A 14986-nucleotide genomic window follows, 5' to 3' on the forward strand; every position below is an offset into this window, starting at 1 on the left:
ACATCTGATCTTCCAGTTACAGGCAGGGAGAGAGAGAGTGCATGTGCACGGAGGCTAGTGTGGGCTTTTGAAACCTCAAAGCCTGTCCCACAGACACACCTCCTCCAAGAAGATCGCACCTCCCAATCCTTCCCCAAGGGGTTCTTCCAGTTGTGAACCAAACATTCAAACACACAATCCTACAGAGGCCTTTTTCACTTGCCCCACCACACATAATTTAGTAATCTTAATTTTAGCAAAATGGCCTAGAAACATCCATTTAAATGAGTCTTTGGTGTCAAGCAAGCAAAAGCAGCGACACACATAGTCATTTATCAGGTTGGAAGTTGATATTCTATGTAGCAAGGTTTGTTCTCTTATTCCACATTAAGTACTGGTGAGAACTGTGGCCCACTGTTAATTTCCTACGGCCACTGAGCATTCTTAAATGTCAAGCCGCAACTCCTGTGATTCTATGAACTCCCGTGTGGTTCATTTGTCTGCAAGATCTTAGTAATGAGATGTGGGGATTCCAATTGCCTCCATGACAACCAAGACGTACGTATTGCTTGGCTCTATTTCCTAGATACAGAAATGAGGAAAGAAACATCTTCCTCTCCAGCTGCTTTTTTACTATCAAAACCCGGTAATTGTGGAAATTTAGGTAGACACCGTGTGACCAGCATGTTTACAAGATACAAACGGTCTGATAAATAGCTTACTTAGAAGCAGTAAAATATGTCATAACCCACACATTAATTTGTAGCAGTCTTTTTATTTAAAATATCATCCTTGTGTTCTATGTTAGTTTCACAAGCCTATTATCTTGTTGTCTATTTTATAAGGTGTGTGTGTGTGTGTGTGTTGCTGGGGATTAAAGACAGGACCTTGTGCAATCTAGGCAAGCAGTCTGTCACAGAACTACAAATCCAGTCCTATAATTTTACAGAGAACTGTAATTTTAATATTTTCTGTTTCTATGGGTAAAAGTTTGTTAAGTGAGTAGGGATATTTTGTGAAGATAAGAAATATTTACATACTCTGTCTTGTAGGTGTTTTCTCTCATCTGTAGTATTATTAGCAGTATTTACCATAGACTATGATTCTCGAGACCTGAAAATCTAAATTGGTGTAAGAAAAATAGATGTAAGACAGTGAAAGGAATAATATGGTGCCAAGCGGGGTGTTTGAGAGGAAGGATATCATTGTGTCAGGATGATGAGAAATGCAAGTATATTCACTGTATGATAGGGAACACATACATGCAGGCAAAACACCCACATGTATAATACGGCAGAACACATTCTATAGACTTTGTTTTAAATTTGAGAAGCTCACACAAATACACAAAATATGTATGAATGATGTTCATATTCACAGAGCTGAAAACGTTTCAAAAATAATGGTGTAACACATAGAACTGGGGACTGTGCACACAAGACACATTCCAGATCAAGCCAGCAAAAATTCCAGCATGAATGGTGTGTGTGTGTGTGTGATTATTGTCAGTTTGTGGCTTCTCGAGAAGAAAGGATCAGTCTTCTTCAGGGATGTGTAATTTTGGTATTGTGAACTTTACTTTGCAATATCTCTGGCGTTGTTTCGATCTCTTTGGGCAACGAAACTCTGAATATCAGTTTGCATTTTAAGTAAAAATTAAGTGTGGTATATAGTCTCTGCCAGAAGTCAACACTTGCAGATTTTTAAGAGGATATTTGAAAGAACAGAAAGGATGTGCAGAGTCGCAGTCTGAGACTGAAGAGGGGAAGGTAATCTGTTTTGTTTTGTTTTTTTCTTTTTTTCGAGACAGGATTTCTCTGTGTAGCCCTGGCTGTCCTGGAACTCACGCTGTAGACCAGCTAGCCTCGAACTCAGAAATCGGCCTGCCTCTGCCGCCCAAGTGCTGGGATTAAAGGCTTTGACCACAGCCCGTCGAAGGCAATCTTTACAGAAATGAGGATGCTGCAGCAGGAGTGACCAAGAAACTTTTTTCATCAACTCTTTAAATACAAGGAAAGAGAGGCAGGTGGGATGGTGGAGAACCAAGGCCGCTCTTCATGAGGCGACAGGAGTTTCCTCAAACCCATCGAGTCTCCATAGAGGGTGCAGCGAGCTCTCCAGGAGGCTCTGAGCTCCAGAGCTGGGCCAGCAGGACCTGCCAAATTCGTAGAGAGGTGGCCGCAGCGCCTACCTCCGCCGGAGCTCCGCCTCCCCGTAGCCCCGCCCCCATGCGCGCTCCCGACTCGAGTTCCAGGAGCACGCGCGTTACGTACGCCCGCCCTCAGGTGCATTCAAGGCGCGGGCAGGGGGCGTGTCTTCGGCAGCGCGCGCGGCTCTCTTGGCGTAGCGGGGCGGCGGGCACGCGCGCGCTCGGCCTCGCGGACCGCGTCTAGGCGCAGAATTTCCGAGCTCAGTCACTTTTCACGGTCGCCGCAGGTAAGCTCGCGTCGTGGGCCTGGCGGCGCTGCGACTGCGACACCGGGGTGAGGAGACGCCGAGGCCCGCGGCGCTCGAGGCCGCTCGCCATTCGCGTCCGTGGAGAGAGGTGACGCGGCGGCGGGGACGGCGGGGACGGCCGAGCAGCTGGGGGCCGAGGAGAGGGTGTGGCGGGCCTCGGGGAGCCGGAGGATGCCGGCGGGTGGCGGGCGCTGACAGGGACCCACCCCCAGGCCGTGGGGCTGGCGACGTCCTCGGAACTTCGAGAGAGGCAGAAGGAAAAGAAAGGACAAACCGAAATTAAATAAAAACCTAAACCAAATCGAAGGCAGTCTTCCTCCCGAGGGCTCCGGAGCATCGCCCTGCTTGGGGCGCAGATGGGTTAGCGGATCGGATCGGATCGGATCGTGTGTGACCAGAGGACTCGGGGTGAGAGGAAGAGCTGCAGAGCTTGTGACACGGTTTTGGGGTTGAAAAATATCTGAATTCCCCAAACATAACTAACGAAGATTCCCAGGCGCAGAAAGGTTTCAGGGAGGAGGAGAAAGCGAGGTACATGGCGGGTCAGCGGCCTCTGGGGCAGTCGGAGTTGAGGATTTTGCGCCCCAGCTCTCTAAACATTTTCAAAGAATCAAGTCTGAGGACAAAAATTAAGGACGTTCTGGAGCCCAAGATGAGGTTAGAGCCTGGCTCAGAGCCAGGGTCAGTATTACTTCATCTTGACAGCAACCCAGAGGTTGGAGATGGTACTCAGTGTGGGAAATGGGTCTTAAAGGGGTTAAATAACTTTATTAAGGTCCCGACTAGGGGAAAATGAGGTGCTGAGATTCTCCTGCAGAGATTCCACACTCTTTAAGTCTGGTGCTTTCCCCACTATATTTTATGTTTGCCCAGAGAGCATTTTGATGTATTGTCAGAGAACACTAAATAGATGAGAACGTTTATGAGAACACTTTGTGTGTTTACCCTGAAAGCAGACTTAAGAGAAGGTGATCTTTGAATGTGGGTCATTTAATTGGATGTGTTCTTAATAACGCAAAACTTCAAATTATATTAAACATAGGGAAATCTTAAATTTTGTATAAAATTATTAACCCATTACATGTTTATTATCCTTTTTATTCCAGACAATAATTTTGTTCCTAAAGTTCCTTAGATGAATATAGTATGTAATGTCTGCCACTGAGTTTAATTGAAAGAGTAATTGTGAAAAAATTCATAATAATATAAATTGTAGTCTTCACTAGTGTGTAGACTGGAAATAGTTTTAAGTGCAAACTTGACTTTTATACAGTGCAAACTTTATATTTTATAAATATTATATATAAGGAAAGCTGTTAGCTAACTTGCCATATGGGTACTGTTACATAGTTTTCCTTCAGCAAGACATACTGTCATAAAACTTAGGTTAAACTTCATTGACATTAGTATCTTCTTTTACTATATCACCACTTTGGTTAATTTTAAAAGATCAATGAGGAAAGCATTTATGATGCTTTCTGCCACATTTAAAGGTTTATTATATCCACTGCAAGGGCAGTAAAGTAGTTGGATAGGTTTTTCTTTCAGTGCATTGCTGGATAGATTAGCAACTCTTTTCAAAAAGCTAAATCTTAATTTAAAGTATAGATAAAACTGTATGGCATTTATGTTTTGTTGTTTAGGGTTGTAGGGATGATGGAGTCTCTAGGCGGCCAAGCACATTGTTTAAAATGTATGTTATTGGAGACACACATGTGAGTGGTTGGAAGAGTGGAGCTGTTTCTTTTGGTTGTTTTTGATTGTTTCTGTTTTCTTGCTGAAGTAGGAATCTAGATCGAAGCTTGTAGGTAATGTTAGAGATGGAGATATAGGGGTTTTGAAGATTGGGGACGTCAACGGACTTGTAAAGTGTGAAGCATCTCTCTTGGGTGCAAAAGGTACAGAGGAGGACTGGAGGTGCCGCTTGGGGGTTCACATGATCAGTGCTTCATATTGCAAACAAGGCGTTTCCCAGCCTGTTGTCAGTTTCGTCTTTACATTGCTGTCTAGGGTGTACACCCGTGCTCTGCTACATTCCAGGGTGTCATGTGCCTCCTCCGGCTTGTGGATCTCTTCTTCATTTTACACAGATCATATCCTTTGGGAATTCAGTGTCTCCATAGTTTTCTCTCTGCTTACAAATTCTTTTCTAACTCTTTCCATCAACTGGAATTGCAATATTGCATTTAATTTGATTTATATTAAGTTAGTGATAGTAGGATACTTTTTCTGTTTTGTGCAGACACTTTTTAGAGCGTGTTAGAAAAGTGACCTGCTTTTTCCACTTACGTCCGTCTCCTATAGTTGATGAAAAGAATTAGTGGATCTTTTTGGATGAAGAGTAAGCAAGTAAATCACATAGGCTTTGAAGACTGAGAAGATTCTGTCTGCTTAGATTTGCCTTCATAGCTCAAAGTGGTCTGAGACAACACATGAATGAAGCAGCACAGGTGTAATCCAACACAACTTCATATGATGTATGGAGACCCCCTGAGATTTGAATTTTATATTTTCACCTGTCATAGTTATTGCTATTTGTTTTTTTTCCTTCCAACACTTAAAAAAATGTGGATATTTGCTAGGTAGGTGGATATCTGGGAGTTGACAGCCATCCAGGGCTTCACAGTGAAACCCCGATATCATCTCCCTTCCCCACCCCCACAGGTTGTTAACTCTTGGAAGATGCAGTACAAGGTGTGGGCTGGATATGAACACCACTACCTCTTCCATCTTAGCTTTCAGACCTGTAGTCTGTAAGGACTCTCAGGGAAAGACTTGAGAAAGGAAACTGTGTTAAGATGATTACCATTGGTGGTGTCAGAAAAGCAAACATAAGACATTTCGTTTTCATTAAGGATCTTACGGGTTAGGGTCAAGATGAAGATATAAAAATGGTAATATAGTGTGTTAACTAATTACAGTTAGACATACTTAGTATAAAGGGGAATAAAGCAGTGGCAATTACCTTTGCTTGAGTTGGCCAGATATGACCTCAGTCATCTTTTGGAAGCACTGAACTTATTTTCGGTTGAGAGCCTTTCCAAGAATCTCAAACATGCTAAGAAGATCATTGACCAGTTCTTATCAGTAAATAGCTCTGAATATAAAGATTGCTCAGTTTTTTTATATGAACTATCTTTTTTTTTGTTGTTTTTTGTTTTTGTTTGTTTTTGGTTTTTTTTGAGACAGGGTTTCTCTGTGTAGCTCTGGCTGTCTTGAAACTCACTCTGTAGACCAGGCTGGCCTCGAACTCAGAAATATGCCTGCCTCTGCCTCTCAAGAGCTGGGATTAAAGGCGTGCGCCACCTGGCTATATGAGCTAATCTTGCTTCATACCTCATAGAAGTAAAACATGGATTTAAAAATGGGCTCTACATAATACATTTTAATTTCAAGGTGACTTTACCTCTTTCAAAATAAATGACATTGTTTATTCCAAAATACTTGCTACATTGTTGCCAAAATGATTGACAGAGGTAATGGTAATTTAGATAAGTTAGAGATTTTTTTCTTAATGACAAATCTCTTAAAAGCACATTTTAGACAAGGCAATTAATAAAATGATAGGGTTCTCTTACATTTAAAAAAAAGCCTCTAACTTTCAAATTTCTCAGTTAGTAAACATTCTCGGTCCAGTGAGATGGCTTAGTAGCTGAATGTACTTGGTGGCCAAGCCTACAGATCTTGAGTTCATTCCCTTAAACCCACACGGAGAAGTAGAGAACCAGCTCCCAACATGAACACACACACACAGAGCAACTAAATAAGCATGCACTCATAGTAAATTCTTCTGATTTTCTGGTATTTGGCTTGTGAAATGCTTTATTTGTAACTCTTTTTTTTTTTTTTTTTTGCTTTTGGACAGGGTTTCTCTGTGTAGCCCTGGCTGTCCTGGAACTCACTCTGTAGACCAGGCTGGTCTCGAACTCAGAAATCCGCCTGCCTCTGCCTCCCAAGTGCTGGGATTACAGGTGTGTACCACCACTGCCTGTAGTGTCCTTATCACTACTGTCAGGCTTCACTAACTTGAATGAATAGAAGCGTAAAAATATTGAAATGTAATATTTTCCATGCAATTAGACCTGCCCTTCAGTAATAAATTTACAGAGTCATGACCAGTCACCATAGTGATTCCTGTGTGCCCATCTGTAACGGATTTTGTTCTTCATTGTTTTCTTCTCTTTGTGCTTTCTTGTCATACTCCTCCATTCTGGTGGAGTCTCGTGATTCAGTCTTACTTCTGGTTTACCAGTTTGTCTTTGGTGGCCATTGACACTATTATAGAGGCTCTGTTGTACAGGGTCTGTTATAGAGACTCTGTTTCTGATAACTTCATTTCCATCAGTTTTCCTTTATTTACCCTATAGTTCTTCCAATAATATGATATTGTTTATTCCTTTAATGGTTCTACTACTTTTATATGTAGTATTGATCAACATCTATAATTAATCACTTGCCTTGTACCAGGATTTCAGTTTTAAATGTACCAATTCATTTAGTCATTTTAAGAACCCCCAAGTAGGCACTGTAATTGTTTTACAAATGGCAAATGCAGACAAAACAGTTCAATAACTTTTCTAACATCTCATAGCTGTGAAATGACAGAGGCAGAATTCATGCTAATTGGTTTGATTAAAGAGGGCCCATTCTTAGCCACTATACTCTACCACTGCTTCAAGCACTAGTAATCATTATATTTGTTGAATTTTGGTGCCTCTGTTGTATTGGTTAAGATGCTTTTTGTTGGAAAAAAATATGGGAAGATAATAGAGCATTACCCCAAGGAAGAAAAAACAAGTTTGAACATAACAAGAACTTCCCATTAGGGGCTAGAGCGATGCATCAGTGGTTAAGAGCACTAGCTGTTCTTCCAGAGGTCCTGAGTTCAATTCCCAGCAACCATACAGTGGCTCACAACCATCTGTAATGGGATCCAATGCCTTCTTTCGGTGTGCATGAAGATAGCTTACTCATATACATAAACCAAATATTAATACATTATATATATATATATATATATATATATAAAGAATTTCCCATTAGGAGAAAACCTAATGGCAGAAAAGTGATATTGTCATAAGTGTTGTCTTTAAGGTAAATTCAGTTCCTATGACTTTTTAGTCTCTGGTCTCCTGATTAAAAATTCCATACTGCTAGAAGAAAATATAATGAATGCAACTCAAGGGGTAGTTGTAGGGAGGAGATAAGAGTTGGGTATGTATGTGTTGTGAAGATTGATGGGTGGGAATAATGTTTTTTATAATAATAATAATAATAATAATTATTATTATTATCATTATTGACAGATTGTGGTCCCTTTAGGTAGCCCTGGCTGACCTGGAACTCACTGTGTAGACTAGGCTTGCCTCCAACTCAGACCCCTTGCCACCTCTGCTGGGATTAAAGACATGGTCCATAGACTCAGCCTGGATTTAGTTTTGTTTTAAAAAGTTCTCATTAGTTGTGAAGTGGTTAGCTAAGCTTGTGAACTTCAGACAAGAGACTCAAACTTGAATTCATGTAAAAGCTCAAAGAAGTAATAATATGAATCCAGTTATTCTGTGGAGGATTTAGTATCTAAAAATGGAGTGTTAAACATTCAATTTGAATGAATAATGTAATGGTATTTAGTAAGTTGTGTTTTGGCAGACAGCTTGGTAATGTTCATGCTGAGTTGATGTTTCTGTTTGTTTTGAAGCAAATCACCTTAGAATGAATGTCTTCTTTTTATTTTTCTTTGGCTTTTTATTATTAGTATTTTGGCACAAAGATGATTATCAGTGTTCTCTTGCTTGCTTCTGTTGTGCTGTTTCTAGTTCCTTCTTAAACCTTTACAATATGTTATGGTTACATATCAGTGACAAAGTAGAAGTTGTAATTTCTTTGTTAATTTAAAAATGTTCTAGGCCAGTCTCTGCTCTCTGCACATAAAAAGTGAACTTTTAATAATGAACATTTACTCTGGAGAAGCAAACTGCTTCTAAAAAGTTCTTTTCTCTTTTCCGAATTGAAGTGGATGTGATCAGAACCTGGAGCAGGTCGTCTTTGTCTTGGAGAGGACTCAGATCAGCGGCTGCCATTGTGTAGGTAGGTTTATGTCAAACAAGGCAGCGAAGGTAACTCTGGAAAATTTAACAAGAAAACCTTGGGGGTTTTTGTTTTTGTTTGCTTTGTTTTTATCAATTTTTAACAATTTCAAGAAAAAATACATATATAAAAACACACTTCAGTCATGTTCTGCTCATTGTCTTCCCTTAGTTTCTTGCCTTGCCATCAAACTCTTCCTAACAAGGCCTAGCTTACTTTTGTGTTAAAAACAAACAAACAAACAAACAAGAAACAAAAAACTTTTATTTTTGTGGGGCAGTGTATTTAGTTAGGGCTGCCTGCCTGAGCATGGGTGAATGGGTAGGGGCTTTTGTACCTTAGTAAGGAAAATGGCCACACCACTGAAGAAAATGATATCCCCCTCCCCTCCATTAACTGTTTATGGCTCCTCAGGGAGGAGTGTGGTCCCCCTAAGTTGATAGTCACACTATTCTATGGATATAAACATAGTTATTAAGAAGGCAGTTTGAGACACACACCGTGTTCATTTAGCAAAAACAACTGTAGTCGTTTTCCCTCTGGGGCCCAAGATTTCCCTAGGCGATTTTGATGGGTTTACAGTATCAGGTGTGAATTCCCTTCTGGTATGGATTTCATGCCTGTTACGTCTGGAACAGACGTGCCACTCTGAGCCAGTTATGCCATTGACTCCCTTGTTTGGCTAGCTGGTAGGGCTGCAGTTAGGGTCTGCAGCTGAGTGATTTTATTGACAGTTTTACCCCAGCACTGTGAGGGCTAGTCATCAGCGGGGGAGGGGGAGGCTTCCATCTAGTTTCAAATTGATTTCTCTGTCTCCCAGAAGATCACTACCTACTTTGAAGTTTTAGTCAGATAATTCTAAAATTTGTGGGTAGGAACTTTAGTCCTTCAGATCTTAGCCGACTAATTCCTGTCTTTCAGCAAACACCACTTGCTGTTCTGTGTGCCAGACTGAAGCCAAATAGATGATTCCTTGCCATGTATGAGAGTTTTCTGAGACCAGCAAAATCTACAAAGCCAGGAGAGAGCACATGCAAACATGGAACCTTCCCAGAATCTGATTTTATCTCTGTCTTACGTTAGGCTTTAATTCCTGCTCCTACTTTGCCACTTTAGTGTTGATTCTTAGTCCATGTTAGTTAATTTATTGATCATTTTGATGCACTATTATAGCTGTGTAAAATAAGGACTTTTTAATGTGGAGATGATGACTCTAGCCCACCGAGACCCATCTTCTACTCCGTAAATAAATAATTTCTTTTTAAGCTGGACTTGTTTGAATTTTTGGTCTGACAGCACCATCACAGTTTGAAGGCAGATGCTGTGCTTTTATGGTTCATGCAATACTGTCATTTTGACACTGGGCTGTATTGGCCATTTGCCAAGTAATTTGGGGTTGTTTGAAGTATGAAGCTTGTTGTTAATTTTGTGAAGCACGCTGATAGTTCCCCTCAGGAGGCTGTGGGGTGTCAGTTTCTCCCCACATTGTACGAATGCATCTTCATTTGATGAAATGCACATTCTGGAGCTCCTCATTTTATTTGATCTGCCCGTTTTCTCCTTCCATCTGGCTGCTGCTATGGTCCTCTAGTGAGACGGTTCACTGTGCTACTTACACAGTGATAACTGCTCCTCAGGACCCAGTGGTCGGAGAGCAGTGTACTGGAGAGCAGTGTACTGGAGAGTAGGAATTGGCTCAGCTTGCTTAGACTGCAGCCCCACCAAACAGAGGACTTTTGTCTTTCAAGTTTTGCTGCATTAGGCTTTCATTACCGTAGTGGGTGTGGTTCTGCCACCCAGGGGGTTTTCGGGATAAGGACATGGTCAAGAATGGGAAGAAATAAAAACTTGACACTTCCACATCTCCTTGAGTATGAGACTAAGTTTTCTTTGAGCCAGAATTATAAGTTAGCTTCTTAAGATGTTTCTGTGGTGCCCATGTCTCTATGCTCAGTTTGAGCGATCCCTAAGGAGACAGGGTGGTAAGCTCACTGCTGGCTTGGGGGCTGTTGCAGATTTTGAAGCTGCCCTGTTTCGTATGTTAGACACTCTGTACTATTGCCAGATTGTTCTGATGTGTTCTGTACAAGTAGGAGAGATGGCTTGCAGCATGCTTAACTTCATTTTACCTGGGAATGAAAAACATGTATGTTATTGCCATTAGATAACACATGTGCTTTATTGTGTAGTTCAACGTTTGTTTGTTTTCCTTTTAGTAACCTGACCTAGAAAAAAACATGGCTACTGCAATTAGGGATGTGGGAGTCTGGAGACAGACCAGAACACTCCTACTGAAAAATTACCTAGTTAAATGCAGGACTAAAAAAAGTAGTGTTCAGGTAAGTTAAAAATATTCGTTATGACTTCTTATAGTTTGTTTTGCTTTGATGTGTTCTACTTTTAAGAGAAAGTTTTGATGAAAATATTTTTTATTATAGTTTTATTTTCTTCAGGGTTTTTAATAAAACAAAAGCATACTTATTGCTTATGATAGTGAGATAGGAAGGAATGAGCAAATGCTCCTAAATATATCAGTGACCCTCAGTGCGATTTGCATCACCATGGAGTTTTGACGTTAGGCATGCACTTTCTCCCCACTGAGGAGGTAACATCTACCACTACACAATTGTAAGCCCCCCTCCCTGTTTTCCCACTTTATGGTCTCTGAAGTGAGTTGTCAAAGAATGCTAAAATTGTGTCACAAGAGTTGTTCTTCTGAAACTAGCAAAACAATTGAGGAATAAGATAGCTCATTCCTAGGCCATAAAGCTAATTAAGTATAATTTTACTAGTATAATCTTAGTATTAGTTTTAGTAAAATAGTATTCATTTATTTATTTACTTATTTTTTTTTTTTTACCAAAGCCTTTCATTTTAATGTTAATCCTTGCAGGAATTTGTTTTATAAGTTGTTTTAAGATGTTAAGAGTAGATATAGTGGATAGTGAGGTTTTTTAGTATAGTGTTTCTCCTTCGAACGGCCCTGGTTGTCCCAGAACTGCCTTTGTAGACCAGGCTGGCCTCTACTTCCCCAGTGCTGGGATTAAAGGTGTGCTCCACCACTGCCTGGCAATTATAGTAGGTCTTAAATCAGTACCCTAAGACATTTAAACATTATTTTTATATAATAAAATTGAGTATTAAAACATCTCGGTAAAATTGAAGTTGATTTTTGATGTATTGAAAAGGACCGACGGTGTTTATGTCGTCTCTGGATGCTCAACACTGTTTTAGGGCAGGGCTGCTTTGACTCTCTCTGCATGTGAGAGGCCACAGTGTTCATCCCCCTTACATTACCTGTGCTGTTGGCAAAGAAATCTTGATTTCTGCCACTATGCCTGTACTTTATAATCACTTCATTTTTGTTTATTTTAGGAAATTCTTTTTCCACTCTTTTTCTTATTTTGGCTGATATTAATTAGCATGATGCATCCCAATAAGAAATATGAGGAAGTATCTGATATAGAACTCAACCCTATGGACAAATCTAGCCTTTCCAACCTTATTCTTGGATATACTCCAGTGACGAACGTTACAAGCAGCATCATGGAGAGAGTTTCTACTGATCACCTTCCCGATGGTATTGTTGTCTTTTAAAAATATTTGTTTTTATTTATGCCTGTGTCGTATGTGTTTGTGTGAGTGTATGTACATGTATGTGATAGGTATGATAGGTTATTATCCCATGGAGGGATAATAACCCTTAGGATCCTTTGGAGCTGGAATTAGAGCAGTCCAATATGATCTGCCGGGTTCATGTATGAGAATATTAAAATTTGGAGAGTTCAGATAAGACACTCATCTGAACTTACACGGCTAATGAATAATGAAGTTAGATACCAGTCCCCTTGACCACAACTCCTGCAGCTTCTGTAGTGAAGTCAACTTAATGTAAACAAAACTGCAAGAGAAAATATTTTTTAAAATAGTCTTAATTGATGTGATAAAATGGTTACATGGCTCTCTCCATTTCGCTTCTGGAGGAATAAGCCGTATTAGGTATGAGGGATGGTTTTTACTCAGTTTTATTGCAGAATTTTGCCATAATTGTTGACTTACATCTAGGGATGTTCAACTGTGGGTCATAGGCTACATATAGTTGAGGAAGAGGATAGCTGTGAAGACGGCTCACACAAATTTACTTTAAACATTAGCATATATATAGTGTTTTGGTAATTTGGGTGAATGATTCTTGATCATGGACCCTATAGATAATCATGTTGTATCACAGTGTCAAAAATCTGGACAAGCCTGGAAGAAACAAATATTTAAAAATAAAACTTTAATCATTAGGAGTCATTTTACTTTTAAACAGGTTATTGAATTACATTGTTATCTTTACATTTTCATTTCTGTCTGAAATCTTATAGACTTTAAAAAGTGAACCTAATGTGTTCAAGGACAAAGGTTTATTTCAGTACCAAAAGCTCCTAAAAATTAAAAGTGTATGATATCAAAACTATTCAGCATTAAAATATAGAATTAGAATATATTACAATGCATTGAAAATTTTAAATAGCATATTTTGATGAAATAGCCTACATACTGTTTTATATTTTACTGTATTATAGACAGAAATTATATAATATGTACTCATGATTTATGTAATCAGGTCACAACTTACTATCTATAAAATAATACTGTTTATAGTTTTATGTCATTATTTTCTTTGCAGTTATCATTTTCTAAGAAATTAGTAAGACAAAATAGTGATAAAATATTCCACTTATCAAATGTAACTATAAAATGGATCTACTGCATTACAGTATGCCGTTGCCATTTGTGAATTCCTTACATTGTTCTAATATTTTATAGTTATAATTACTGAAGAATATGCAAGTGAGAAAGAATTACTAGCATCCAGTCTTTCTAAGTCCAGCAACTTCGTAGGTGTGGTTTTCAAAGACATCATGTCCTATGAACTTCGTTTTTTTCCTGATATGATTCCAGTGTCTTCTATTTATATGGATTCAAGAGGTAAGTAACTATCTAATCATTGAACTCAGTCTTAAGTGCATTTCTTTATGCTCAAATTAAGATTGTGTCCAGTATTGTCATTTTCAGCTGTACGTATTTTTATGGAAACTGTCATGTGTAGCATAAATAAATTTAGGTATGAGGTTGGATGTGGTGGCACCTACCTACTGATAGGCAGCTTCCTGTGCATTCAAGGCCAGCCTGGTTTACACAGTGAGTCCTAGGCCATCTGGGGCACATGTATCCATAAAGAAAAATTGGGTATGCAGATATCTGTATATCTGTGAACAGTATGTGTATGCTATATAAAATAACAACAATATAATTTTAATATACTTGTATAAGTACCATTTATATTTAAAAGACAAAATTGAATCTTTCATTGTATGCCTTTCTAAAAATATTTTTCCTTCATGTAACCATTCTAACTGTGCTGTGATACAAATGTTTAAAATCTCAATATCTCCTACCAATGAAATTTCTTGTTCACATTTGAAACATAGAAAACTCTTGTTAAAACCCATGAAAAGATAGTATCAACTGTTTATTGTACAATATTAAAGTCACTGTATTAAGTATGGAAAGTTTTTCCTTTATTCTAAAAGTTTATGTGGAAAATTCTTATTTCTTTTTATGAATTTGAACTTGCTTATGTGTCAGATGCTTTGAAGTGTGTACTGTGGAATAATTTATCCTAAATCAGAAAAACAATTTGTTTTTATTTTACATTTATGAATATTTTGCCTGTTTGCATGTGTATCAAGTGCATGCCTTGTGCCCACAGAGGTCAGGACAGGATTTTCAGGTGGTGGTGAGCCACCTCTGGGAATTGAACTTAGGTCCTTTGGAAGAGCAGCCAGTGTTTGTCTGTCCTTCCTTCCTTCCTTCCTTCCTTCCTTCCTTCCTTCCTTCCTTCCTTCCTTCCTTCCTTCCTTCCTTCCCTCCTTTGTTCCTTCCTTCCCTCCTTTGTTCCTTCCTTCCTTCCTTCCTTCCTTCCTTCCTTCCTTCCTTCCTTCCTTCCTTCCTTCCTTCTTCCTTCTTTCCTTCCTTCCTTCTGTCCTTCCTTCCTGTCTGTCAATCAATCAATCAGTATTTTTCACATTATTTATTTAAAAGAATTTTAAAATTTTAGTATATTAAAGTTGTTCAGGATTTTCTCCTCTGCCCACTCAACTTTGTTTCTCAAAAAACAAACCAAAACCCCAATACAATAACAAGATACTTAAAAGCTTAGAAAGCACATAAAACCCTCAAACTGTATCTAAATAAAAGTACACATACAAAAAGCCCATGGAGTCTGTGATTTGCTGGCCCACTCTTCCTGACCATGTGATTGATTCTGAAGGTTCATCTACACTGTGTCATGACACTACCCAGTGTCACTCCATTGGAGAAAACTGATTGTCCCTCTCCTAGCAGGCGTAAGTGACAGCTCCATTATCCTAGTGCATGGCTTTACATACATTCATCCCTCTTTAAAGGAAAT

The 14986-nt window shown here is 39.2% G+C and overlaps 1 protein-coding gene across 2 annotated transcripts in view; it reads left to right on the forward strand.

Annotated features, from left to right (window-relative positions):
- Window positions 1-2318: 2318 nt before the first annotated feature.
- Abca5 (ATP binding cassette subfamily A member 5) overlaps window positions 2319-14986 on the forward strand; it is a 67179-nt gene continuing 54511 nt past the window's right edge. Inside the window, exons 1-5 of one of the 2 annotated variants that reach the window (XM_052196016.1) lie at window positions 2319-2415; window positions 8450-8523; window positions 10740-10862; window positions 11899-12103; window positions 13339-13500. In XM_052196016.1, the coding sequence (XP_052051976.1) occupies window positions 10761-10862; window positions 11899-12103; window positions 13339-13500 (469 nt within the window). In that variant the 5' untranslated portion in view covers window positions 2319-2415; window positions 8450-8523; window positions 10740-10760. Of the gene's footprint in view, window positions 2416-2438; window positions 2845-8449; window positions 8524-10739; window positions 10863-11898; window positions 12104-13338; window positions 13501-14986 lie in introns of those variants that run through there. The other variant, XM_052196015.1, reaches the window with a different exon arrangement.

The sequence above is a fragment of the Apodemus sylvaticus genome, chromosome 10, assembly GCF_947179515.1.
Source record: "Apodemus sylvaticus chromosome 10, mApoSyl1.1, whole genome shotgun sequence".
Lineage (NCBI taxonomy): Eukaryota > Metazoa > Chordata > Mammalia > Rodentia > Muridae > Apodemus > Apodemus sylvaticus.